Here is a 27,470-nt window from a genome sequence, read left to right as displayed (position 1 = left end):
GTCTGTGTCACTATATATCACCAGCAGTGTCTGTATCACTATATATCACCAGCAGTGACTGTGTCACTATATATCACCAGCAGTGACTGTATCACCAGCAGTGACTGTATCACCAGCAGTGACTGCATCACTATATATCACCAGCAGTGTCTGTATCACCAGCAGTGCCTGTATCAGTATGTATCACCAGCAGTGACTGTATCAGTATGTATCACCAGCAGTGCCTGTATCAGTATGTATCACCAGCAGTGACTATCTCACTATATATCACCAGCAGTGTCTGTATCACCAGCAGTGACTGTGTCACTATATATCACCAGCAGTGTCTGTATCACTATATATCACCAGCAGTGATTGTATCACTATATATCACCAGCAGTATCTGTATCACCAGCAGTGTCTGTATCACTATATATCACTAGCAGTGACAGTATCACTATATATCACCAGCAGTGCCTGTATCAGTATGTATCACCAGCAGTCTGCCCTCTGTGTAATTTCCCCAGTCCTCTCTGTACACACATAACCCGGGGAGGGCGGTGTGTTACATGGTGCCGGTTTTGTAACGTGAATGCCCTGTGTCTAGAGAGGACAGCTGGGTGGGGTATGTGCCAGCTGGACCCTCCCCGAGGAAGAAGAGGGAGAGAGCGGGGGAGAGCTCCGTGCTATGCCCAGTCTCTACCGGCAGCTCCGGGTGGGGGGCATCCTGAGGGTAACTACTGAATGTTCTACCCCAATCCCCCGTGCAACACCACCGCCCGAGGACAGAACACCGGGAGGCTGGGGCGGGTGTAATATCGCCAGGCTTTATGTAACCCCACCCCGCTGATTACTGGGGCGGGTACTCACCACCTAACAACATGAAGTGCGTCCATCTGCCTCTGTGACACTGGTGCCCGGGCAGCAATCCTAGCGCTGCCACCCTCCACCATGAGCGACTATGATGAGGCCACCGCTTTCCTGGGGGACTGGGGACCCTTCCAGCTGACCATCTTCTTCCTGCTCAGCGCCAGCACCATCCCCAATGGCTTCAATGGTATGTCTGTCATGTTCCTGGCTGCCACCCCCGAGCACCGGTGCCTGGTGCCCGACAGCGCCAACCTGAGCCAGGCTTGGAGGAATGTCAGCATCCCGCTGGAGGAGAGGGACGGGCAGCGGCTGCAGAGCAGGTGCTGGCGGTACCGGCTGGACATCCTGAGCAACTACTCCGCCCGGGGGCTGATCCCGGGGGTGCACGTCAATGTCAGCGACATCCAGAAGGAGAAGTGCCGGGACGGCTGGCACTATGCCCGGGACCTCTACCACTCCACCGTGGTCACCCAGGTCAGAGGTCATTTATCAACTACTTTCTACCTATAGCACATGTCTACCTTAGTATCTATCTATCTATCTATCTATCTATCTATCTATCTATCTATCTGTCTCCTATCTATCTCCTATCTATCTATCTATCTATCTATCTATCTATCTATCTATCTATCTATCTCCTATCTATCTATCTATCTATCTATCTATCTATCTATCTATCTATCTATCTCTATCTATCTCCTATCTATCTATCTATCTATCTATCTATCTATCTATCTCCTATCTATCTATCTATCTATCTATCTATCTATCTATCTATCTATCTCACTATCTATCTATCTCCTATCTATCTATCTATCTATCTATCTATCTATCTCCTATCTATCTATCTCCTATCTATCTATCGATCTCCTATCTATCTATCTATCTATCTATCTATCTATCTATCTCCTATCTATCTATCTATCTATCTCCTATCTATCTATCTATCCATCTATCTATCTGTCTATCTATCTCCTATCTATCTATCTATCTATCTATCTCCTATCTATCTATCTATCTATCTATCTATCTGTCTATCTATCTATCTATCTATCTCCTATCTATCTATCTATCTATCTATCTATCTCCTATCTATCTATCTATCTATCTATCTATCTCCTATCTATCTATCTTCTATCTATCTATCTCCTATCTATCTTTATCTCCTATCTATCTATCTATCTATCTATCTATCTATCTCTCTGTCTCCTATCTATCTCTCTCTCTATCTATCTATCTATCTATCTATCTATCTATCTATCTATCTTCTATCTATCTATCTATCTCTCTCTCTCTCTCTATCTATCTATCTATCTATCTATCTATCTATCTCCTATCTATCTGTCTGTCTGTCTCCTATCTATCTCTCTATCTATCTATCTATCTATCTATCTATCTATCTATCTATCTATCTATCTCCTATCTATCTGTCTGTCTCTCTCTCTCTATCTGTCTGTACCATTGTGATATCTGACTGTGTTGGCTTCCCCCTGTCCAGCCCTATAAGTCACAGATGACACATTACTAGTGACAGGCCTTTAGGCAGCAATTGTAGATTTTGGCTGCCATACAAGATGTAAGAACCTGCTGGCAGAGCCTTACATCTTACATGTTTCTGTCCATGATACAAGTCCGTAAAGTGCTTTGTATCTAGTATGTGGGATCTGCCTGCACCTTGTGTGTGAGATGTAACATCTATTACTATGAACAGGCTGACATTTCACTGCCAAATTTTCCCCAAAATGTCTTAGCCAAAGCAATGTGATTGGCTAAAAACAATGTAATGTTATGGACTAGAGCCAGGCAGGACTGTGCCATACCAGACACCTACACAGCAGAAAGAACTAGATCTAGTGTCACAGTATAAGGCTTCTCCTGCAATGTGCTAACTCCTGGCCATTGTATAACGTCCGTACCTGCTGCATGGATTTAGTTTCTCATGTAGTTTACTGCCTGATGTAAAAGCATTCAGGGAATAGCACTATATGCTTAACACTGCATAGTCAGCATTGGTGACACTGGTTATATACAGTAATAGAGTGATGCATGGATAGGCTTCCTGAATATATCCTTATTACTACAAGAAGCATGATTGATGTTAAAGGAAGATTTATTATTAAAGATCTGTGCCCTTGGACCCCCCAAAACATTGGTAACAAAGGGGCTATGGCACACCTGGGCACCTCCTGGGTCTTGGAGAGTGATGACAGCTACAACATCTAAATGGCTTTCTATGAGAATAGTTGGAAGACTGCAGATCTCTGCCCTGTTCTCCTAGCCAAATGTTTTATTTGCAATTTTGTTCTACGGCTTTTTTTTTTTTAGTTAGAAATTCAGTATCCAGATGTTAATTTTGTGTTCATGAGTAAATAGAAATTTCCATTCACTCATGTGTTTTTATCCCATGGAATGTTTTTCCAGAATCCCAGCATGCTGTAGGCGGGTGTTTGGGGGTGCAGTTTTTGCATAGATAATAACATTTTTTTTTCTAAAGGAGTTGTCTTATTTATGACCCGTCTGATGCCAATTAAAGGGGTTTAGATTATGAGAAATTAGTATAGAATTGTAATGTAGGGTTTATGTTCACTAACATAAACCTTCACTATATAGAACGGCATTACCCAGTATATATATATGACCCTCTATAGTGGCTAGGAAATGCTGCATAGTAAGTGAGACTTTCAACACCTTAAGGCAACATGACATTGTGTGGTTTATGTAACAGTACTCTATAGTAAAGTATATTCATGAATCATTGAGGACAGGATTTCCTAAACTGGTTCTCAAGTTGGGCAAGACGCTGTTCAGAACCTGTTCCTGTTTTGTAATAGTCTGTAACATTAGATATGTATCATGAAAGAGTATTGATGTGCACAGTGATGTCACCGTATAGGGATTCTGCACATAGTGATGTTACAGAACAGGTATAGTGTATACACTGAGAGCACAGTACTGTTACAGAACAGGTATAGTGTATACACTGAGAGCACAGTACTTTGAGCATTAGGCTGCATTCACACGTTACGGGAAGTTGTCCGTACTCACGGATCCATGCGCACGGACAATTTTACAGCCCATCGCTTTCTATGGGGCTATTCAGATGTTCCGTGATTTCACGGATCCGTGATCCGTTCTGTTGAAAATAGGACATGTCGTTACTCGGAACGGATGCACGGAAAGGATTCCCCATAGAAATCAATGAGATCCGTGTTCTTCATGGATGTACACGGATGTGACATCCGTGTTCATCCGTGAAAAACACGGATGTGATGTAATCAATATCATTTAAAATGCTGTAAGACAGATCCGTGAAAAAAACGGACACGGATACAAAAGGGATGCAAAACGGACTGTTTTGCACGGATCACGGAGGTAGCTGCCAGACCACAATTACGGACTGGGATAATCAGTAGTAATGCATACAGTGGTGTTACAGTACTGGTATCATGTTATACTAGTGGTATAATGCACATAGTGATGTCACTATATAAGGATTGTGCACATAGTGATGTTACAGAACAGGTATAGTGTATACACTGAGAGCACAGTACTTTGAGCATTAGCTTACAGGGGTGGCACAGTACACTTATAATGTCACAAACAGTAGTAATGCATACAGTGGTGTTACAGTACTGGTATCATGCCATACTAGTGGTATAATGCACATAGTGATGTCACTATATAAGGATTGTGCACATAGTGATGTTACAGTACAGGTATAGTGTATACACTGAGCTCACAGTACTGTGCGTGTTAGCTTACAGGGGTGGCACAGTACACTTATAATGTCACAAACAGTAAGAATGCATACAGTGGTGTTACAGTACTGGTATCATGCCATACTAGTGGTATAATGCACATAGTGATGTCACTATATAAGGATTGTGCACATAGTGATGTTACAGTACAGGTATAGTGTATACACTGAGCTCACAGTACTGTGCGTGTTAGCTTACAGGGGTGGCACAGTACACTTATAATGTCACAAACAGTAAGAATGCATACAGTGGTGTTACAGTACTGGTAGAATGTCATACTATTGGGATGATGCCACACAACAGTGATAAATCCTCACATTGTTTACATGTTACAAGGATAATAATCGGAGCTACAATATAGATATGAAGCACACTAATGTCACTATTGAGTATCATCAGTACAGTGATGTCACAATAACAGGGTAATAAGCACAGTCATGTACTTGTTCATGTAATAGACACTTCTCACTGTCCTAATGGACCTAATGGACCCTCTACAAAGCCCTTATCCTATGAGCCTTGAGGTCAGACAGTATCTCCAAGGTCACTGCAGGCTGTAAGAAATATAAAGCATAACATGGAACCTAGTGGTCATCCTGCACAAAGAATATGAGAAGTCTATTTAAAATAACAATGCCTTGGAGGAAATCACTAGGGAGACATGGCAAGGTGTGATGGGGAGACACTGTGTTATGTGTCTAGGATATGCTGAATGGTATATAAAAGGGTATCCAAAGCGAATAGACTAGATAGTGTATAGATAATGTGTCACACTGGTATAGTACATAAATATTTAGAACGCATTGGTGTAGTATACAATACTAGTTTATTAATGCTCTGTTGTAACATTAAATATTTATCAGTATTATTATTAGATCCAGTAATGCATAGAGCAGGAAGTACAGGGAGCCTAATAGTATAACCAATGGGAGACATCCACTACATAACCAGTGGTATACCATTCTACTTAATGGTTGATGCCATTTCATCCTCTCCTATTGTTTCAGGGTGATAGTATTCATTGTAGAGGGATGTAGTCACCATACACAAATATTAGTACAATAGGATCATTCTCAGGTGACTTTTAGGCTTTGTAACCGCCATTATTGTACTTATTTTTACATTGTGTGAACACAACCTCAATGTTAGGCCTCATTTAACATGAGTCTGATAGGACCTAGATTTTCACATAAATTCCACCTCGAAACCAGAATTACATCCCAGTGACAGTCCACATCCCATGCATGTGAGTGGGATAACAGCAACCCTGTTTGCATCCAGAGGAAAATTCCCACACTGAGTTGTGGTGATACTGTGGATATAGGTAACATGGTGCTTTCTGCAAATTCCATGTAGAAAATGCATACTAGCTTCATTGAATGACAATGAGACTAATCCATGTGAAGACACAGTAAACGTCACATCTGGGATTCTGAGGGTCAGCCTTGAATTTCTGCTGTGGAAATATAGGATGACAGTCCATCCAGCTGTATGCCTTATAAAACAGATCTCCATGACTCAGGTTTCATAGTCATAGATAGGCAAAAATCAGCCAGATTGGTATTGTAAGTTATCCTTGGTTTGAAAAATTCCAAGACCTCCTGCTTTCTGCTCAGTTGTATAATGATTATTCTTCCTAGGGGTACAGCCCCCAGGACCATAACCTAACAGGGGAGCAGCATACAGACTTATGTTAAACCTGAGTTACAGGTAGCTCTTTGCAAAAATATTACTTGTGCTTAACAAGTTTCCAGTGACCACAGGCTGGACAAAAGCAGGAACCACGGGTAGGAGCAAGGGCAGGAACAACTGAGATTTGGGACCACATGCAAAGGGAAGCATGCAGAGGCTCTAACAAAGCTATGGCAGGACAGGTGTACAGGTGATTTGGTGCAAACCAATCAGGAATGCACTGTCCCTTTAAATTTAAGCAGAGCCGGTGCATGCACGCCCTAGAGAACCAAGGAAGGAGGAGGAAGCAGTGGACCACCAGGCTGGAGGTAATGCGTGGCTGCAGCGAGGGATGAAAGGAGAGCCGTGGCTGGGGACAACAGAGCGGTCGCAGCTGTGACAGAGGTCAAAGTGCATCTCCATACAGTGCACATCCTTTATGTTGAACATTTGACACCTATTGTGCTGACTGTAGATGCATGTCAGTACTAAATGCCTTCAGATGAAGGAGACATTCCACCCAATAATACTGGCAGGGCCGGTTTTAGACTAAATGTGGCCCTGGGCAAAGTTGAAGGTGGGGCCCCAAATGCTGAAATATTGTAGCAGCAATTTAAGGTTCCCATACATTTTACACTTTTGTTAGTAGTATCTGCTGCTCATGGTGGGTTAGGCCATCAGTGTAAGCAGTATGAGGCTCTCTGGACAGTCCTCTGACAGATGATATCAGTGGACATAGGGGGTTAGGCTTGATGAAAAATCAATGCCCAACCTCTTTGTTCTCAGAGAGACAAGCCGCCATCAGATCTCTATCTCATTAGTGATGTGTGTGCAGCCCTTGCTGTATATAATAAACAATAAAGATATATACTACCTGATCACGTTCCCCGGTGTCCTTGTATATGCGATCCCCCAGTCCCAGCTCTCACTTCTGGTCCTCTCTCTGAAGTGATCGGCGGTTCAGCCAGTCACTGGCCGTAACAAACAGACAAGGCCTGAGCACCCCGGGGAACGTGATCAGGTTGGTAACAGCTTTATTATGTTTATTATGTCATCAGCCAATGATTTTTACACTTGCCAAAAGACAATGATCATTTGATTACTGTTGTCTCTACTGTATATACACAGAGCGATATCGGCTGGATTCGGACAATTTTCGCTCCGTGTATTATGGCCCTTAGTCACATTGAGTCAATTCAGAAGGTTACATGCTGGGACTGCCGCTACATGCTGGGACTGCCGCTACATGTCAGGACTGCTGCTACATGTCAGGACCGCCGCTACATGTCAGGACTGTCACTAGTGGTGTAAACACAAAAACTATTTATATGCATTGTTTTAAAAAATAAAATAAAAACATCACTATATCAGGACCAAATATTACCTCCATACCATAATTGAAGAAAACTTTACTATATATAGGCCAATATTACCTCCATAGAGTGACCACCCCATAATGACACAATATACATGCCAATATTAGCACCACACCATGACCGCCACATAACAAATCTATATACACTATAAACAGACCAATATTACTGCCATAGAGTGACCATCACATAATGACTCTATATACACTATATACAGTATATATATATATATATATATATACACACACACACACTATATATATGCACACATATACTATATATATACACATATATACACACACACTCACACATCCATGAAAACATTATAAAAATCCAAACCATCCAGTCCATACACTATACACATCCATTATACACATAGCATTCATACGCACACTACATATACAGTATACTTACCCCCTCTAACAGCATGCTGGCTGTAGTTGTCCTTGTCCATGGCAGCAGCAGCAGAAGCAGGAGGCTGTGATCCTCACCCTGCAGACCTCTCCTCTATCGTCCCGACTGCCACACCAGCCTCACCAGGAAGACGGAGGAAATCACATGGTGCAGAAGGGAGGGGGAAGCTACACACTGAGGGAGCAGAGCGTCCTGCGGCCACTGTGTAACCCCTGATAGCAGCCATCAGCTGCAGCCAGGGATCACTGCCAGACGCTGCAGGACGCTGTCTGTGCACTCCTGCACCTAACGCTCACTGTAACTCGGGCAGGGGGCCCTGGGCAATTGCCCTCTTTGCCCCCCCCCCCATAACGCCGGCCCTGAATACTGGATACAGTAATCCTATACTTTTGTTCTTTCTTAGTCCATCAATCTTAACATTGATGTGTGCTGACTTCTGACATGCGGATGTAAGGAGCTGCAGGGATAATAGTCATCTTAGCCTTAGGTGCAGACACTTTATACCTTATTTGATTTGGTTGTTTGTATTCAGACGTATTGCTTGTTTTAGTGATTTCTTTCTGAGTGTGTATAACATATTGCCAACCCAGTGGAACTTCTCTTGGTCTAACACTATAGCCATGATCAGTTGTTCCCTGTTATCTTTAAAACAATATTCCAATCTGGGACATTTCTGGTGCGGCTTTAATATGGAAACAGTGTAGATTTATGATCTTACACAGTTTAAGAAATTCCTATTAACATTGATGGTAGTTACATAAACTGTATAACATAAGCTGTTTGTTTTTGGCTGCAATCAGACCAGAGGGGACTGGGGGTTCTCAGTCTTAAGATCCAGGTCCCAGAGGATATTCCATATGTCCATACAGGAATACCACATTGAAACCCTTTTTCTTAGGCCTCCCTCCATAGTGATGCCAACAAGGTCTACTTTTTGTAGATGTAGAAACAAAGGTTTTCTACAGCTCCTAGGATGATAAAACTTTGAAATATAAAAAATGTAATAGATTCTAATATAATAAAATGTGCACATCATTGATTAAAACAACAAAGTTCCAGCGCGATTCGATCACACAGATGATAATCATGGCACAAACATGAACATACTCTTCTGCGCTCCTATGCTGAATACACCTGGCTATACTGCAATATATATGGTGTTTCTTTGGGTTATTTCACTACTAGATTGTCATTAGAATCCCATCCGAAAAATACCTGATCAATATAGTTCCTGGTGCTGAAACTGGACAACCCCATATTATCCCTGTGGTGGGGTTGGACAACCCTTTCTATGAGCTCTTCTTTCTGGCTAGTAGATGGGAGAGCGAAGCAGCTATATAGACAGTAATTATCCAGCCACATTGGGGATGTGATTCATTTTGAGTATGTCCCTTTCCCTGGTAACTTGCTATTTATATAAACTGATAAAAACTGTTGGTACAGCTGTGCCAATGGACTAAGAGGAAAATGTATCAAAAGTTAGTTGTAAATGCCCAAGATTTTCAACTTCTTGTATGTCAACACCAAGAGGTTTGTACCATGACACAAACGGGGACTATACTGTGCTTTTATATGTACAATATTCATATGTGATGCTTTTAAATCTGTATTGGAAACAATTTTGTGCCATGTTGCGTTTAATGGAAAAAAGAAATGCTTCCATTCATTGAAAGCATGCAGGGACAATGGGGGAGGGTAAAGTGAATAATATAACTTAATAAATTATCATTATAAAAAAGAATAAGCTCCTCCTGTGCTTTCAGGATTTATAATCTTTATGGTGACGCAGAACCGTGTATTCTGTCACCTTATCCTTTATATACTTGTATGTATGTAACTAAAAAAACTCAAAGGCAGTCACAGTGTCCAATGTCTGAAAGGAGGAGACCGTGACTAGGCATGTAGACACTGGAAACAATAAAAGCCTGCTAGAGAGCATATAGTGACAGTCGCTTCCACTTATGGATACTGTTATTGTGTAACCACATTTACAGTACATTGTGTAATCACATTACATGTTATGTAACCATGATCCCAGCTGACATTGCTAGACTGGCACTGTTATTTTACACTATATATGAATCTAGCAATAGCGTAATCCCCAGGATTCATAAACCATAAACTAAGGCTGTGTTTGCAGATATGTGTCCGTATTGTGACCAAAACAGGATAGTAGAGGGGGAATGTTATAGGGAATGTTAGGGAATGTTATAAGCATGTCTCAAGAGTGCACAGCAATTTCTCATTCTGTATAGTATGAGAGCTCAGCTGTATAGTACAGTAGTATACTCACAGGACTTCTTTGCCATTACTTATCTGGCCAGTTACAGCATAGCACATACTCTCTCTGCTATACTCGCTGACATAGGGCGACATGTATTAACACAAAAAGGAGTACTGTTTTGCGGAAAGGCGAGATATGCGAATATTTTATTTGCAAATGGTTGTTTTGCGAATAAAATATTCGCAAATCGCCACTTTCCGCCGGGTACGTCGCGATTTATAATTTTTTAAACTAAAAGATATGCCGAAAACCTACTCCACCTTTCAGGTGGCGTAGGTTTTCGGCTGTGCGCATCGACGCGCACAGGATTTATGTAGAGGCAATCCGCCTCTACATAAATCTCCGTAGCCCTGGAGATGCGGGGACATTTATAAGTCCGGCGTAAAAAACGTCGGACTTAATAAATGTCCCCCATAGTGTTGTTGAAAGTGCACTGAGCCTGCAGCCCTCGCTAAACGATTATCGGGCCATGTAATAGGCCCAGTAAATGAGCGCCGATCTAACAGATCAGCGCTCGTTTACATTATTGATCGGACCCCTATCGGCCCGTGGAATAGGACCCTAAATGGTGGGTGCCTCACAGTTTGAGAAGCAGTGATATAAAATCAGCTCCTGAAAAAAAAGTTAAAACAGTTGTCTGAGCTAAGAAAACCACTAAAACCAAAGTAATAATAGCATAATATTAGTAATTTATGCTGACCATACAAATATTATTCACACATGTAATATACACGTAAAGCTACACCAGCATACTGGCAGCATGGTATATGGGTGTATGCCACTGCATATTTGACTTATGCCCATTAAATATTAAACCATATATAGCCTACTTTATCACTGTTTTAGGTCAATTTCAAGTGTATACTTTTTTTTTGTGGTTCTCCAAAGAAGGACCATCTGCCATGTGAATTCATCAAAATTACAATATATTTTCTAAAATGGACTGACTGTCCTGGCTACCCCTTGATTTGACAATTATCTGTGAAAGCGGTCTAGTGGAAGCACAATGCAATATAGGAAATAACTGGCAGAACAGAATGGTAACCATTCAGCTGTGCATGATAGATCGCCACTGCAGGGACTACTTGTGGCCTTGTCTATTAGCAATGTGGCTTAAGGCCCTATTCCACGGGTCGTTTAGAGGAGCAATATCGTTCGTATTCGGCCGATATCGGCCGCTACGAAAGATATTCGTCCCGTGGAATAGAGTGCAACGATCAGCCGACATCGTTCATGTCGGCTGATCGTTGCAGTCGCTTGTTTTTCAACATGTTGCAAAACAAGCGACTGATATAGCAGCGCTCTGCTGCCGTCGCTCCATTGAATAGGAGCATCGGCAGCAGATTCTGCTATATCCTATGGGCTGCCCGGACGATCAGCGATCCCCCAGGCAGCCCCCCCAGCAGCTCCCCGCCGCCCCTCCCGCACTCACCCGCTCGCTGACGCCGCGTTGAATAGCGGCAGCAGCGAGCGGGGAATGAGGAGCAAACGAGCGCTAATAGCGCTCGTTTGCTCCTCCAAACGACTCGTGTAATAGGGGCATTACTGTACAGGAACATCACAGCAGTGACATCTTCAGGCAGTATCATGGTACTACACAACCTCATACCCATTTGGTAGCATTTTTAGGAAGCACTTTACTAAGATTTATTAAAGGGGCATTCTAGTACAAAAACAATATTCTGGGGCTTTTGTAAAAATTGGAAAAAGTGATACCTACCACAGAAGACCCCAACAACAACCCCCCACCCCCACCCCTGCTCCTATTGCGGCATCTTCCGTCCCATGCCGCTTGTCTCTTCTCCCAGTTTCTAAGGCAGAATAGGACTTGGCCACTTTGCTGAATACTGGCTGCTGCAAAGTATAGTTTCTGTACTTGTGTCTTGCTGCCTGCGGTTAAAGTGGCATGAAAGACCTGACAGGTTCCCTTTAATAAATCTTTTCCATTGTTCATAAACTGATTGTAAACATGTCTTTAGTATTTACTATATGGTTTTCAGATATTTCCGTTTACAATTACTAGTTCTGTCTTTGTGCTTTCTTAGGCTGGGCTCGTCATAGGAGTCTAACAATGAAAATAATGGTGGTGCCAAATCCACTGGATGGTGGACAGCATTACTGCCCTTTGGACCCTACTGACTTTGTATTTGGAATTTTACCAGACAAAATAGCTCAGTATGCTCTGTTGTTATCTGAGAACACGTATCAGAATGCTTAGACGTTGCTGAGACACTGCACAATATGGAATGTTTTACCTTCGTTCTTTAGATCAGCATGTTCTTTCCTGGTGTGATAGGGGATAACATGCTGAGATGGGAATGCTTCATTAACCTCATACATTCTCTTAGTTTAGACACCAGTGTGTCAAGCATGGCACAAACTGATATGCAATATGGATAACTCAGTCTGTTAATATAGCCACCAGTCTTCTGTGTTGTGCTGTGTAAATATTTATTCTAGATTTTTCTTTATTCGTCATTCCATTTTCTTTTATATAAAATATGCGGTCACCGTAAAGGATTGTCAAATTCATTGAAAACTTTGGAACATTCTGTACTTGGAAAATAGAGATAAGAATCACAACTCTTCTAAAGAAATTAATGGAATATTTTCTCTTTGCAACAGTGGGACACATACGGTTGTACCACATACGGTTATATTGGGAGCACAAAGCTTTGTGTTATAACTATGTCCTCATCAGTACATCTTTAGCTCAACTAGCAGGTGTAGACCCAAAGCTCCCTATACACATATCCTTTGTTGTATTTGTTGACTGTTGAATAGCTGGAAAAGTTTTAGAAACATGTTCCAAGCTTGGGCAGGTTTAAGCAGGACTAGATTAGGGTGGCCTACAGCATGTAATACTTCATTATGTATATAGATATATAATCTCATTAAAACATTGCTGTCCTTATAGCCGGGTGAAGGGTGTAACTGCGCTTCATTACCTGGCTGGCAGCCCAATCTGACGGATAGTATGAGATGATATCTATTGTATGTCTGTGGAGCCCATTTCCTGTTATGAGCCAGATCGGGTGGCCAACTGGAGAGTAAATCGCACAGCTGTGGTCGTCACCCGGCTATAACTAAAAGCCCTATTACACCAAGTGATTACTGGCTGTGTTTGGCTGATTATCATCCGTTACGGCTGATAATCGCTTGGTGTAATAGCTCCTATTAAAAAGCAACGATCAGCCAACATGTTGAAATAAAACAGGAACCGGTGCAGACCAGCAGACTGTCACACCATCCGGGCAGCTCCCCGTGCCCCCCTTGCTCTTACCCGCTTGCTGTCAGGTAATGTGCCATGTGTATTCTTGCTCTAACAGCATCTGACAGTATCAGCAGTTTGGAATGTGAAATTCATCTAGCAGATTCACTTTAAGGCCAGTTTCACATGTACAGAATCCGCTGCAATTTTCATTCATCCGCTGTCATTTTCTATAGGCTTACATACGCGCAGTGGATTTTTCATTCTGCTGCGAGTATGTAAAGCCCCATCCCACGTAACCTGACCCTACACGGCTAATACATTACCTGGCCGCGCTCCTGCTTGCTGCTCAGGACCCCGACTCCCTGATGTCCTGTCAGCCAATCAGTACGCTACACCGCCGCAGCCACTGGTCCGGGCAGGGCCGGGTTAAGTGGGACAGGGCTTTACATACTTGTAGGGTAATGAAAAATCCACTTTGCGTATGTAGGCCTATAGAAAATGACAGGACACAGGATTGCAGCGGATTTCTCTGTGGAACTCGTAGTGTGAAACCCACTGCGATCCTGTATGTGTAAAACTGGCCTTTCACACATATAGTTACTATAGTTACTGGCTACTTTCACACATATAGTATTTTGGTCAGTATATATAAATGCAAAGATTTTGGCTCCAATACTGACTGCAATACTATTTGTAAACATAGCCTAAATGACAGGAATGCTTTAACATAGGTAAGACAAATTTCTATGCGTGATCCATATATCTCTAAATAATACCAAAAAATAAATAATTCCAAAAAGTACACAATAAACATATTATATTACTGTATGGTCATGGCTGCTAAACAATATGAAGATTATGACTTCTAGCAATATTTACTTTATATTCTATTATTCCAGATGCATTGTAATATATTGTTATGGCTGGTTCATCTCTCCTTCATTCTTTTTCTTTCTTTAGTTAGTTTGACTCGGCTTACAGACTATGGGGGAGATTTATCAGACTGGTGTAAAGTAGAATTGTCTTAGTTGCCACTAGCAACCGATCATATTCCACCATTCTTTTTTCAAAGAATCTGTGAGGAATGAAAAGTGGAATCTGATAAGACAATTCTACTTTACACCAGTTTGATAAATCTCCCCCTGTATGTGAGAATCCAGTTTAATTGTCTCTTACCTGATCTGTCAGCAAAGTAGTAAAAATTGTTAAACTGTAAAAGTATATGACACAATCAAATCATATTTTAGTTCATTTGCCATTTTATTTTACAGTGGGATATAGTCTGTGACAATGACTGGAAGGGGCCGCTGACAACATCTTTGTTTTTTGCTGGTGTTCTTACGGGGTCATTTATTTCTGGACAGCTCTCAGACAGGTAATGTGGTTATATCCCTCCCCTCCAATAGTGATTGTTTTATGAGTATCAATGGAGGGCGCGGTATACCATGATATAGTTGAGCCAAAACGCACGTGCATCTAGCACAAGGCAAAAGTATAAGTCCCTTCCATTCCCCATTCCTTTTGAAATTGTTACATGTTTCCAAAAACTACTTTGTGTGACACCAGCCCCCCTACCAAAGAAGTAAGGGCCCTATTACACCAAAAGATTACCGACCTGGTAAAAGACCACGATCAGCCGCCATGCACAATGTCAGCTGACAGGTTGAAAAATCCCAATCACGATAGCGACGATTTGCTGCACGTCGCTCTGCATAATAGGAAAGACGGCAGCAAACTGCCTCTCTCTTCAATGGGCCAGACAGATGATCTAAGGATCGTCTGGGCAGCTCCTCCCGCAGCTTATGCGGCCCCCACCAGCTGCTCTCGCCTGCTGTCTGTGCGTATAATAGCACAGGCGGCAAGCAGGAAACGAGGAGGGAACGAGAACTGACCTGACAGGGTGGCGCTTGCTTCCTCCTCTTTATTCGGGCTGTGTAATATGGCCCTAACTAGTGATGAGAGTGACTTGGGCATGCTCGAGTTTGTCCAAACCCGGAAATCTCAGCATTTGACTACCGGTGGCCGAAGAAGTTGGATGCAGCACTAGGGAGTCCTGGAAAACATAGATACAGCCTATGGCTTAAATCCATTTTTGTCTTTTTAGGGGCTGAACAAGTATTCAGCCGACAGCTATCTAATGCATATGCTTAGCTATAAAGGGGTTGTCCAGCGAAAATCTTTTTTTTTTTTTTTTTTTTTCACATCAACTGATATAAGAAACTTATATAGATTTGTAATTTACTTCTACTAAAAAAATCTCCAGTCTTCCCATACATATCAGCTATGTATGTTGTTTTATTTTCATTCTGGCCGAGATGTCCCCAAGGTCCCCAAGATATAACCTGTAGTCAGTTAGGCTCCCTGGCGCTAAGTCAATTCACATTACTATGCATATAATAATGTCAGCTTGAGTTTATTATGAAATGTGCAATTCATTTATACCTTTTAGTAATGAAGGATTTTATGAGGCATCTTAATGGTGTATTTTACAAATTCAAGTTCATAAAGCCGGTGGTTTCCCTCATTCATATTACTTCCTCATTTCTCAGATTACTGATTAGCAAAGGCAAAGCTCTTAATGCAGAACACAGACTGATGGTATAATGGTGTGTGCACCAGGGTGCACCACAGCTTAGGGACACACATGATGGGTTTTGGCTTAGCATGTGGCTTTGCTATTATGACATTAGGATATTAGGCAGTGTGAACAAGGCCATAAAGACACCGTCCTCACTCTTCACTTGACAACCCCTTTCCAAATGCCCTACCTGGTGGACTGATATTGTTCCTGCATAATATGTAATACTACATTACTGGAGAAATGTCTGTCTGGCTGCACCTCCTATGCCAAAATCATCTGATAGGGGTAGTCTCTCACTAGAAAAGCCCTGTAAAACCTTGTAGACCCTATTACTGCTGATTTAATGCAATGCAGTGTAATCAGAGTGTGTAGGAAACATTAACTTGTGCTCAGGTTCAAAGTCTTAGTGTAATGAAGCTTGTAACCTTGTGAGGTTTTATTGTTTCATAGATAAATGACAGCTCGGCAATTCCACACTAAACTCCTAGCTTTGAATAAAAGATTTCCTGTGTATGTGACACTCACTGTTATATTTAGAAAGCAACAGAGAGTATCTCAAGTGTAGAAACCCTTTAAGGGTGCCTTCACACCTACCGGATCCATAGCGGATCTCACTTCTGCGGATTTGCAGCGAGATCAGCTGCGGATCCAGTACCATTGATGCCTATGTTAGCACATACCCGCAGCGGGATTGCCATCCCGCTGTGACTATGTGCTTTAACCCCCTGGAGCCCACAGCCCCGCCGCTCGCATTAGCCCCGCCGCCGGAATCCTCCATCCTCCCCGCCGCCCGCATCCTCCATCCCTACCGCCCGCATCCTGCAGCCCGCCGCCAAGAGCATATACATTACCTGCTCGGCGGCCCGGCTTCAGTGAGGCTCCCGGCTCCGGTCCCGCTCAGACGATCAGCGCACGGCAACACTGATCGGCTGAGCGGGCCCGGGAGCCTCACTGCAGCCGCGCCGAGGAGCAGGTAATGTATGCTCTCGGCGACGGGCTACAGGATGCGGGCAGCGGTGCTGATAGGGGGCCGGGATGGAGGATGCGGGCGGCGGTGCTGATGGGGGCGGGGATGGAGGATGCGGGTGGGGGGATGATGGGGGGCCGTGATGGAGGATTCGGGCAGCGGTGCTAATGGGGGGGCCGGAATGGAGGATGCCGGCGGCCGGGCTGATGGGGGGCCGGGGTAAAGGATGTGGGCGGCGGGAATGATGGAGGCGGGGATAGAGGATGCCGGTGGCGGGGCTAATGCGAGCAGCGGGGCTGTGGGCGCCAGGGGGTTAAAGCACATAGTCACAGCGGGATGTCAATCTCGCTGCCAGTATGTGCTAACATAGGCATCAATGGTACTGGATCCGCAGCTGATCTCACTGCGAATCCGCAGAAGTGAGATCCGCTATGGATCCGGTAGGTGTGAAGGCACCCTAAAGGAGTTATCCAGCATTAGGAAAACATGGCCACTTTCTGCCAGAGACAGCACCACTCTTGTCTCCAGGCTGGATGCTGGTTTTGCAACACAGTTCCATTGATGTGACCAATGAACTGGAGACAAGCATGGTGTTGTTTCTGGAAGAAAGTGGCCATGTTTTTCTAACGTGGGATAACCTCTGTAAGGACATGCATTTCAAGCTTTTCTCGTGTTTGTTTTTACTTAATTACAATCCTATAGAAAAGCCTACGGGAAGAATGTAGCAAAAAATGCCACAATGAAATGCTGTTATCTATGCAGACATATCTAAATCTTTTTATTACCATAGGGGAAAACTTAATGGGAATACCCCGTTAAAGTAATATCTGACGGATTTTTTTTAACTTAAAATAAATGCCTTAGTGAAATACAGGCTTATTTCATTTCCCATATTACACCTGTACATCCTGATCCGACCACTGATCTAGTGAGCAAGTCTGACAGCATCATAGGAATCTACAATGCTGTGAGTCCTTGTAGCTGTAATGTGCTTGCATGAAACTGGACCTAGCATGCATCCTTCTTCATTTTTAGTATTGCTCATATCACTATGTAGATTGCATTAGAAGTAATATGGTGCCAGTAGACCTCACCCTGATCCAATGGTAAAGACAAACAATATTTGTAAAAAGGCAGCAGAACTAGAAGTAAGAAGTAAAGTGCAAAAGATCTTCACCCATGAAGTCTTAGAAGATAAGGGCTTGGAAGAAAGGATATGCAAAATAGCTCTCACACCTCTTGAGCAAAGAAATGTCCCTTTAAGTCAAGTCTCGCTCAGTCAAGGAGTCTTAGGGCCCTATTCCACGGAGCGATAATCGCTCCGTGGACTAGAGACAACGATCAGCCAATGATCGTTGATAAAGGTCCGGACCTATATTTGTCGGGCGCCGACCGCGTACCACTACGTGGAATAGCGGTGCGTGGCCGGCGACTGACAATATACATTACCTATTCATGGTGCAGGGCTCCTCTTCTCCTGCTTCTTCCCTGGTCCCGCGCGCTCCTCCAGCGTCAGGGCGACCTGTGTCAGCTGACAGGCCGCTCAGCCAATCACAGGCCGCGGCGGTCCCGGCCAGTGATTGGCTGAGCGGCTTGTCAGCTGACACAGGCCGCCCTGAAGCTGGAGGAGCGTGCGGGACCCAAGAGAAGCAGAAGAAGAGGAGCTCTGCACCATGAATAGGTATGTATACTAGTTAAGCAAGAGCTGCAAGGACATCGGTAAAGATGTCCTTGTAGCCCTTGTTTAACGATAATCTTGGGCCGTGGAATAGGCACAGTAAACGAGCGCCGATCTAGCAGATCGGCTCTTGTTTATCAGGCCCCATCGGCCCGTGGAATACCACCCTTACAATATTGCCTGAGGATTTTATGCCAAGCCAAACAATCTCTCCAGAAGAAAGATTTCCCATCTGCAGAAAGCTGTTTCAGGGTTTTTGCCCTTCATTAGTTTAGAGCAGGGGGTTGGCTGGCTAGTGAGAGGTCTATCGACATGGACCAAAGGGGTAGTGACTCTCCTTAAAGAGAGATTCTGCCATAAAGACGTGTTGAGACTTACAGACCATTGCTGCTCCACTGAGAATTCTGGGAAGACAGGATATTCTTGAGCAAAGAGATGTCCCTTCAAGTCAAGTCTCGCAGCAATGATCTGTAAATCTCCACACGTCTTTATGATGGACTCTCTGTTTAAGGAGAGTCACTACCCCTTTGGCCCACGTTGATAGACCTCTCACTAGCCAACCAACACCCTGCTCTGCACTGATGAGGGGCAAAATACCCGAAACAGCTGTCTGCAGATGTGAAATCTTTCCTTCTGGAGAGATTGTTTGGCTTGGCATAAAATCCCCAGTCAATGTTCTAAGGCTCCTTAGCTGAGCAAGACTTTACTTGAAGGGACATCTTTTCTCAAGAGGTGTGAGAGCTATTTTGCATATCCTTTCTTCCCAGAATTCTCAGTGGAGCAGCAATGGGCTGTAAGTCTCCACACGTCTTTATGACGGACTCTCTCTTGAAGTAGAGTCACTACCCCTTTGGCCCAAGATAAGTGCTTGAAATAAGCCCTAATGAGAGGCTGAAACCTTTAATTTTTGTGACCACATGTGTGAAAATAGTTTACATGGGCCGATTATCAGCTGAAGGATCGCTTGTTCCTAATAACTGACCCGTATAAAAGGGCCAACGGATTCATCTAAAGAATCTAAATGCTTGTTTTCAGCTGATCATATCAATTATTAAGGTCTAAAAGTCATCATCCAGCATAAATAGGAGATGTGTGGCCGACAATGATGAAGTCATTTAGTCATGGCTGCTATCAACCATTCTAGTAATGTACATTATGTACTGTAATATTCTATTTGTCACACTTAAAGGTATATATATATATATATATATATATATATATATATATATATATATAAATATGTGTGTGTGGCTCGTATTTTTAAAAAGTCTGAAGAGTCCCACCCTTGTGTAACACATGGCTGCTTATCACATGGCGGCACACATGAAGAGCACAAGGCATAGCATACAGGAATAAACATGATAATAGCTGAAATAATACTTCCTGGGAAGTCGTGGTGGTGGTGTTGTAATCATAGCTGCATAGAATGTCATTCTTATCCACAGAAAATATTAACCTTTATTTCATGATTTATATATTCTCTATAGCTTTGGAAGAAAGAAGATACTGTTCGCAACAATGGCTGTACAGACCGGCTTCAGCATTATCCAAGTATTCTCAACCAGCTGGGAGATGTTTGCCATTCTCTTCCTCATTGTCGGGATGGGACAGATCTCGAATTACGTGGCAGCCTTTATATTAGGTATGGATAGATTTTTTTTTTCTTTTATAAATGATGTTTTTTAAATGTGGAAAGGGGATGCCTTGTACATGGACGGGGAGGCATTTTGATCTGTCGGTAGTATTTTGCCGCCTCAAACCTCTGAAATACTAGAAGCACTGCTCCTTGTGACAGCAGTCTAGACAGATAATGATATTTTATTGCACAAGATTCTACAAGTACATCATGTAGTGCTTGCTAAAAGGTGTTACCTAACGATGAAATATCACATTTCTGGAATTAAACAAGACATGACAAGTTCTTTGTTAGAATAATTTTTAAAAAATGCTCCTGCCTTGAGATATGCTGTTACATACTTGTTACCATGCTTCTGCTGCTCATTTGATTCCTCGCTCAGAGCAATCCTCTGATCTGCTTAGTACATTATTTCTTGTTTGTTGACCTACATAATAGCTGAAATCACTCCACTGTCTGTATACAAGAGCCACTGAGCATGTGTGACCAGTGACCACTAGTTCTTAAAGGGAGTCAAAAAGAACTAGGGGGCACCATGAAAAAGAAGTAACAGCAATTAGTAAACACAGTTTAAAAAAACTCTAAATAAAATGGTGGAACCTAAAAACATATTCAAAGGAATGTAATAAACAATAATAAATAGTTATTAGTGTTTATCAGAAGTACAATATGCACATTATGAAATACACAGGAAACAGTGAAGATAACAAAAGAGTCCCGAAGGTGCTCTTTAAAAAAGATTATTTACATAAATTTATTCTACCATCCTCTGAAGCCCCAAACCAGTCAGAAAAACCATTTGCAGAAACTATAGACAAGACTGTAACCTCACAAAGCAATGAGTGTCCATATCAATAGCCCTACCAAATCACCTTACTCAAGATTGGCAAACTATGCCCTTAATTTCCTGACGTGACTAATGGTTACAATGAATGATTGCCATGGCTTGAAGGACTTTTTTTTTTAATTCTTTTAGAATTTCTACATCTGTTTAGGCTAGGCCAAAAAAAGCATTCAGTTGAGAGGTTACCATAAAGAGTTCAGGAGTATGTCGTTCCAGCCACCTTGCAAAAAGACTGCAACACGCCACTGCTAGGATGGTAATCGGAAACCAGTTTCCATTAGGTGGAATCCCAAACCCTAAGCCATGAGTTGGTTATAGAGGTTTTTGGACCCTATTACATGGAGAGATAATCTGCCGAATCAGGCCGAAATATCACTTTGTGTAATGAAGACAATGCTTAGCTGAGAAGTCAATTATTAGACGATCGTTGTCTTTCAACATGTTTAAAGCAACCGACGGCTGATGCAAGAGTATAGAAAATAATAAAGACATATACTTACCTGCCCAGGCTCCCCCGGTGTTCTGCCTTTTTTCTGTGATATCACCGCAGCCACCATTTGCCACTTTCACACCCATTTCCAAAGTGAAAGGCCGCTGTCACTGTCTCCGCCTGTGATTGGCTTAGCGGCCTGTCAGTTTAGAGACGGGACCAGTAGAGTGAGCTGCAGCTGCGGTGGCTGGGAAATCCCATAGACATGGTGGAGGGACACCAGGGGATTGTGGGCAGGTAAGTAAATTTTTATTATTTTTACCTTTAACCCTTTAAGGACCGGGGCAATTTAGATTTTTGCGATTTTGTTTTTTCCTCCTTGTGCATAAAAGGAAATTGCAGTTGCATTTTTTCACCTAGAAACCCACATAAGCCCTTACATTTTGCGCCACTAATTGTACTTTGCAATGACAGGCTGAATTTTTGCATAAAGTACACTGCAAAAGCAGGAAAAAATTCAATGTGTGGTGAAATTGAAAAAAAAAACACATTTTGTGTTTTTAGTGGATATGTGTTTTTACACCATTCGCCCTGGGGTAAAACTGACTTGTTATATATGTTCCACAAGTCGTTACGATTAAAACGATATGTAACATGTGTAACTTTTCTTGTATCTCATGGCCTGTAAAAAATTAAAACCATTGTTTACAAATATACGTTCCTTAAAATCGCTCCATTCCCAGGCTTATAGCGCTTTTATCCTTTGGTCTAAGGGGCTGTGTCAGGTGTCATTTTTTGCGCCATGACATGTTCTTTCTATCGGTACCTTGATTGCGCATATACCACTTTTTGATCTCTTTTTATTAACATTTTTCTGGATTTGATGCGACCAAAAATGCGCAATTTTGCACTTTGGGATTTTTTAGCGCTTACGCAGTTTACCGAACGAGATCAGGAATGTGATTAATTAATAGTTCGGGTGATTACGCACGTGGCGATAGCAAACATGTTTATTTATTTATTTACTTTTATTAATAACCTGGGAAAAGGGGGGTGATTCTGACTTTTATTAGGGGAGGGGGCTTTTTATTTATAATGACACTTTTTTTTTTACTTTTACACTTATACTAGAAGCCCCCCTAGGGGACTTCTAGTATAAGTGCACTGATCTCTCATAGAGATCTCTGCAGCATAGATATGCTGCAGAGATCCATGAGATAGGCACTCGTTTACTTCCGGCTGCTGCAGCCGGAAGTAAACGAGTGCCGAGCCGGGGACGGCGCCATCTTGGAGCGGCCCCCGGCCGGCTTCAGAAACGGAGATCGCGATCTCCCCACTAGACACCAGGGATGACGTTGCAAACGGTAATCGGATGCAGCTGTCAACTTTGACAGCTGCATCCGATTACTGTATTAGCGGGCACGGCGATCGGACCGTGCCCGCTAATACCTGCGGTCCCGGGCTACAAGCGGCACCCGGGACCGCCGCGGTTCAGAGCGCGGCCGCCGCGCGGCCCCGCTCTGAACGCCCTTACCGACCGCAGGGCGTAAATATACGCCCGCGGTCGTTAAGGGGTTGAAGTGTCACTGTCGTATTTTTTCCCCCCAGAAATCAATAGTCCAGGCAATTTTAAGATACTTTGTAATTGGGTTTATTAGGCAAATATGGCATTATCTGCGATAAAAGACTTTTCCCAGGTCCCCCCTTCCTCCTCTCTCTCATCCACTGCTCATTATCAGGAAATTATGTCTTGTTGCATCAGACATGCCCCTGTCTGTTTTATGGAGAGGGGAGGGGGGAGGAGGAAAGAAAAGAGTTTAGTCGGCAGCAGAGAGCAGAGAACATAGGATTACACAGCGGGTATTCAGAGGTCAGAGAGGTCAGACGTCAGATGTGAGAGCCTGGTGATGTAGCTGTAGTTTTGGTGCCTTACCTCCCTTATTACAAAGTTTCTAAAAATCGCCTGTACTTTTGATTTCTGCAAAAAAAAATTGAACGACAGGTACACTTTAAAGCAAGGGCTGCATGGACATCCTAAACAATGCCTGGGAATCCCTTGCTGCAAGATAATCGAGCCGCATAATAGGCTCTAGACATGGGTCTCCAAACTGCGGCCCTCCAGCTATTGCAAAACTACATTTCCCATCATGCCTGGGCAGCCGAATACAAAGCTTTAGCTGTCCAGGCATGATGGGAGTTGTGGTTTCGCAACAGCTGGAGGGCCGCAGTTTGGAGACCATAGCATGGGTGCTTGCTTACCCTGGATATCAGGGCGTGTAATACAACCCTTACAGTTAGAAAATGCTGTAATTCTATCTAGGAAGAGGGAGAGTGCCTGATGTTAAACCTGTAAAAAACAACTGAGCTAGTTTACAATGAGTGTTCCACCGCTGTTCATTTATAATACATTTATGTACTATAGCCTCTTGAGTGTGTGTACAAAGTATGGGACACATTACAAGTGTAAATTTGAAATTAAGCCTGTGTAGGAGAAAAAATGTCTGAACATTCTGGTACCCTTTAAATCTAGGCTTTTTTGTTTTCACACGGTAGGTAAATTTGTGTTTTTTTTCAGGGTGCTGGAACTAAATGAAGAATGTATCACCTAGATTTTTTTGACTGATTAGTCCAGATACTGGAACATGCTCTTTTTCTTCATCTTTTACTATTTTTGGATATTTTTTTTATAAAATTAGTAAAAAAAATCTTAAAAAATATGTTTAACCTAAAAACGTGATTTTCAGGTAATTTTCTAATGACACCCTTTAAATCCAGTATGGGGCATTTCAGCACAAGTAATAATAAGTAAATAGTCACTTAAACATCACCCACTATATATATATACAGACATTTAAACAATCGTCAGATGACATGGCTGCCAGGATTATTGCACAAAAAGAGTAAATATACTGTATAACACGGATATAATACAGTTCTGCTTTAGGCTATGTTCCCTCTTTGGGAACATGTTAGGCACAGGCAGATGTCTCATTATCATTATAATGATCATGATCTTTGATATTTGACGTCTATATTATGTAATGGACACCTTTCCCCGCTATGTTCCTGAAGTGGGAACATAGCCTAAATGATAATGTTGCATTGATTTCTCCTACACAAAAAATTCTCAACTTGAGATGGGCTAAATACTATTTACAGAATTTTCTGTACCTAAAAACCTACCCCATACATAAGAGAGTTGTTTCTGCACTGTGTGTGAGCCGTCCCTGGTTTTCTATGAGAGCTTGTATGGGGGATGATTCTATGAGGACGTGATCTCTATCGGACTCGGATCTTGGAGGTTGGTAGTAGTGTGAAAGAACCATAACCAGATGTTTCACCCCGGAAATGGCATTAGGTTTCTGCTGCCAGATTGTCATTCTCATTTCTTTAAGCACAATGCCAAGTCAGCTGAGTTCAATAACACGATTATTTGAGACAAATAGCTTACTCATACTACACTGCCTGACAACTGCACTATGGAGGGTTACCATTCCAGAAGAGAATCATATAGCTTCTTCTTAATGATGTTCCTATAGAATATTCATCAAAGCCATAATAATATGCTCATCCCTCAGCTACAGAATGCTTTTTTAATTAAGCCACCATTCTTAGACTTACTATGTTTCACTGCCATTTTTTATAGGATCAGAAATACTTGGCAAGTCTGCCCGGATCATCTTTTCAACATTAGGCATTTGTATATTCTTTGCGATTGGATACATGATTCTGCCTTTGTTTGCCTATTTCATCCGGGACTGGAGGACATTACTGATGGCCCTGACTCTTCCTGGACTGCTATGTATCCCCTTGTGGTGGTGAGTTCATCTGCGGCAATTCTTTATAAATGGGGAATCATTTGTTCATTATATCACTACTTACTTCTTTCCTAGTATGACTTTACTTGTAAAGAGCATGTGAACCTTTTCCATAGAGAGCAGTCAGAAGATACTATTGCTCATCAGTTGCACAGATGTTTTTGTGTATTGCATTCACTTTGATGTGCAGCATAGCGGGCCAGACGGTCCTTGTTGGGGTTAGCTAGCGATATTGTACTGTAGCTGTGTGGTTAAGAGAAGGAAAAGAAAACTCATACTCACGTTTCTGACTGCCTCATGCCCTACAGTGTTGGCTTTCCCATCCTGTAAAGGCCCTATTCAACGGAACGAATATCGTTCGTATTCGGCCGATATCGGCCGCTACGAACGATAATCGTCCCGTGGAATAGAGTGCAACGATCAGCCGACATCGTTCAGTCGACTGATCTTTGCAGTCGCTTGTTTTTCAACATGTTGAAAAACAAGCGACTGATATAGCAGCGATCTGCTGCCGTCGCTCCGTTGAATAGGAGCATCGGCAGCAGACGCTGCTCTATCCTATGGGCTGCCCGGACGATCAGTGATCCCCCGGGCAGCCCCGTCGCCCCTCCCGCACTCACCCGCTCGCTGCAGCCGCGTTGAATAGCGGCGGCAGTGAGCGGGGAACGAGGAGAAAACGAGCGATGAGAGCGCTCGTTTGCTCCTCTAGACAACCCCGTGAAATAGGGGCTTAAGGGTAGTACAAGGTCTTAGGTCCTGGGTGAAGCAGAATTCCCGAAGCCTTTCAGGACAGTCATTTGTTATACAGTGAAATATATGTAGGCTAGTTGCAGCTTTGTTCCACAGGGGTCAGTGCCTTACTGGATACAGGTCACTGCCCTGTACAGTGTTGAGAGTATCCCTGGTGTGGACAAGGTGATCCTCACAGGACTTACTTTCCTCCTGGTGCTTCTAGCACAGCATGCTAGTGGTTGCTTGCATAAGAAAAGGAAATAAGTTAAGTCTCTTGGTCCCTGACAAGGGTCCTGGCCTAAGCCAGGCCCTGGCTTCACTGCAGCAGGAACTGTCTTTCTAGGTGTGTGTGTCTCTCTCTCAACTGACTAGAGAATTCCCCCCACCAGGAACTAACCTCCTTTTTATAGGGCGAAACTAAGCTTCCTAGTGATTGGTGGGGTTGTGTGTGAAGAAGAAAGGAAAGCGGTGATAGGAGAGAGAAAGGAGGGAAAATACCTGTACCTGTGATAGGACATAAGAACAACATAAGACACTTAACCCATTGTTTCCTTCAGCTGTGCGTAGGGGGTAACAAGGACTTAGTGGCACCTAGTGGGGAAAATACACATAACACATCGTTCCACCTTCATACCCATCTGTGAGAGCCTGATAAGTTACTTTGCCTTGGTTGGTGCAATAAGAAGTTAGTGGCACACCTGTGCTGGAACACTACAGATGGAGTACACCATCAGCAGGGAACACCCCATTTAAACTATAACAATATTTTGTTGTACTGTCAGAGGAAAGAAGCAAAAAGGTATTTTGTATGAAAACCCAAATACTCCTGTTGTGTTGTCTTCCAGGTTTATTCCTGAATCTCCACAGTGGTTGATCTCTCAGGGACGGATAGAAGAAGCTGAAGCTATAATAAGAAGGGCTGCAAAACAAAATAAAGTTTCTGCACCTGCCGTCATCTTTAAAGCTGCTGAGGTAAAGTATGTGATAGTGACTGTGCTGCAGACATATAGCTCCATGTCAGATAGATATGAGACTGTATTATTTCTCCATAGCTGGATGAAAATAAACAGCGACAGAGCAGGCGGCATACTATCTTGGATTTATTGAAGACCCATAACATACGAGTCATCACAATTCTTACTATCATGTTTTGGTGAGTGCCATCTTCAGAGAGGATCCTGTTTACATGGCTATAGTCACAAAGTCCTCTGCTGCTTGCTG

The 27,470-nt window shown here is 42.9% G+C and overlaps 1 protein-coding gene across 1 annotated transcript in view; it reads left to right on the top strand.

Moving 5' to 3' along the window:
* Positions 1 to 632: 632 nt before the first annotated feature.
* LOC138792890 (solute carrier family 22 member 4-like) overlaps positions 633 to 27,470 on the top strand; it is a 36,317-nt gene continuing 9,479 nt past the window's right edge. The window contains exons 1-6 of the mRNA XM_069970952.1: positions 633 to 1,323; positions 14,835 to 14,938; positions 20,277 to 20,431; positions 25,346 to 25,517; positions 27,095 to 27,221; positions 27,302 to 27,402. Coding sequence (XP_069827053.1) covers positions 931 to 1,323; positions 14,835 to 14,938; positions 20,277 to 20,431; positions 25,346 to 25,517; positions 27,095 to 27,221; positions 27,302 to 27,402 — 1,052 coding nt within the window. The 5' untranslated portion in view covers positions 633 to 930. The remainder of the gene's footprint in view (positions 1,324 to 14,834; positions 14,939 to 20,276; positions 20,432 to 25,345; positions 25,518 to 27,094; positions 27,222 to 27,301; positions 27,403 to 27,470) is intronic.

The sequence above is a fragment of the Dendropsophus ebraccatus genome, chromosome 1, assembly GCF_027789765.1.
Source record: "Dendropsophus ebraccatus isolate aDenEbr1 chromosome 1, aDenEbr1.pat, whole genome shotgun sequence".
Classification (NCBI taxonomy): Eukaryota; Metazoa; Chordata; class Amphibia; order Anura; family Hylidae; genus Dendropsophus; species Dendropsophus ebraccatus.
The sequence above is the reverse complement of the archived record's forward strand: the minus strand, read 5'-3'. Positions and strand labels throughout refer to the sequence as shown.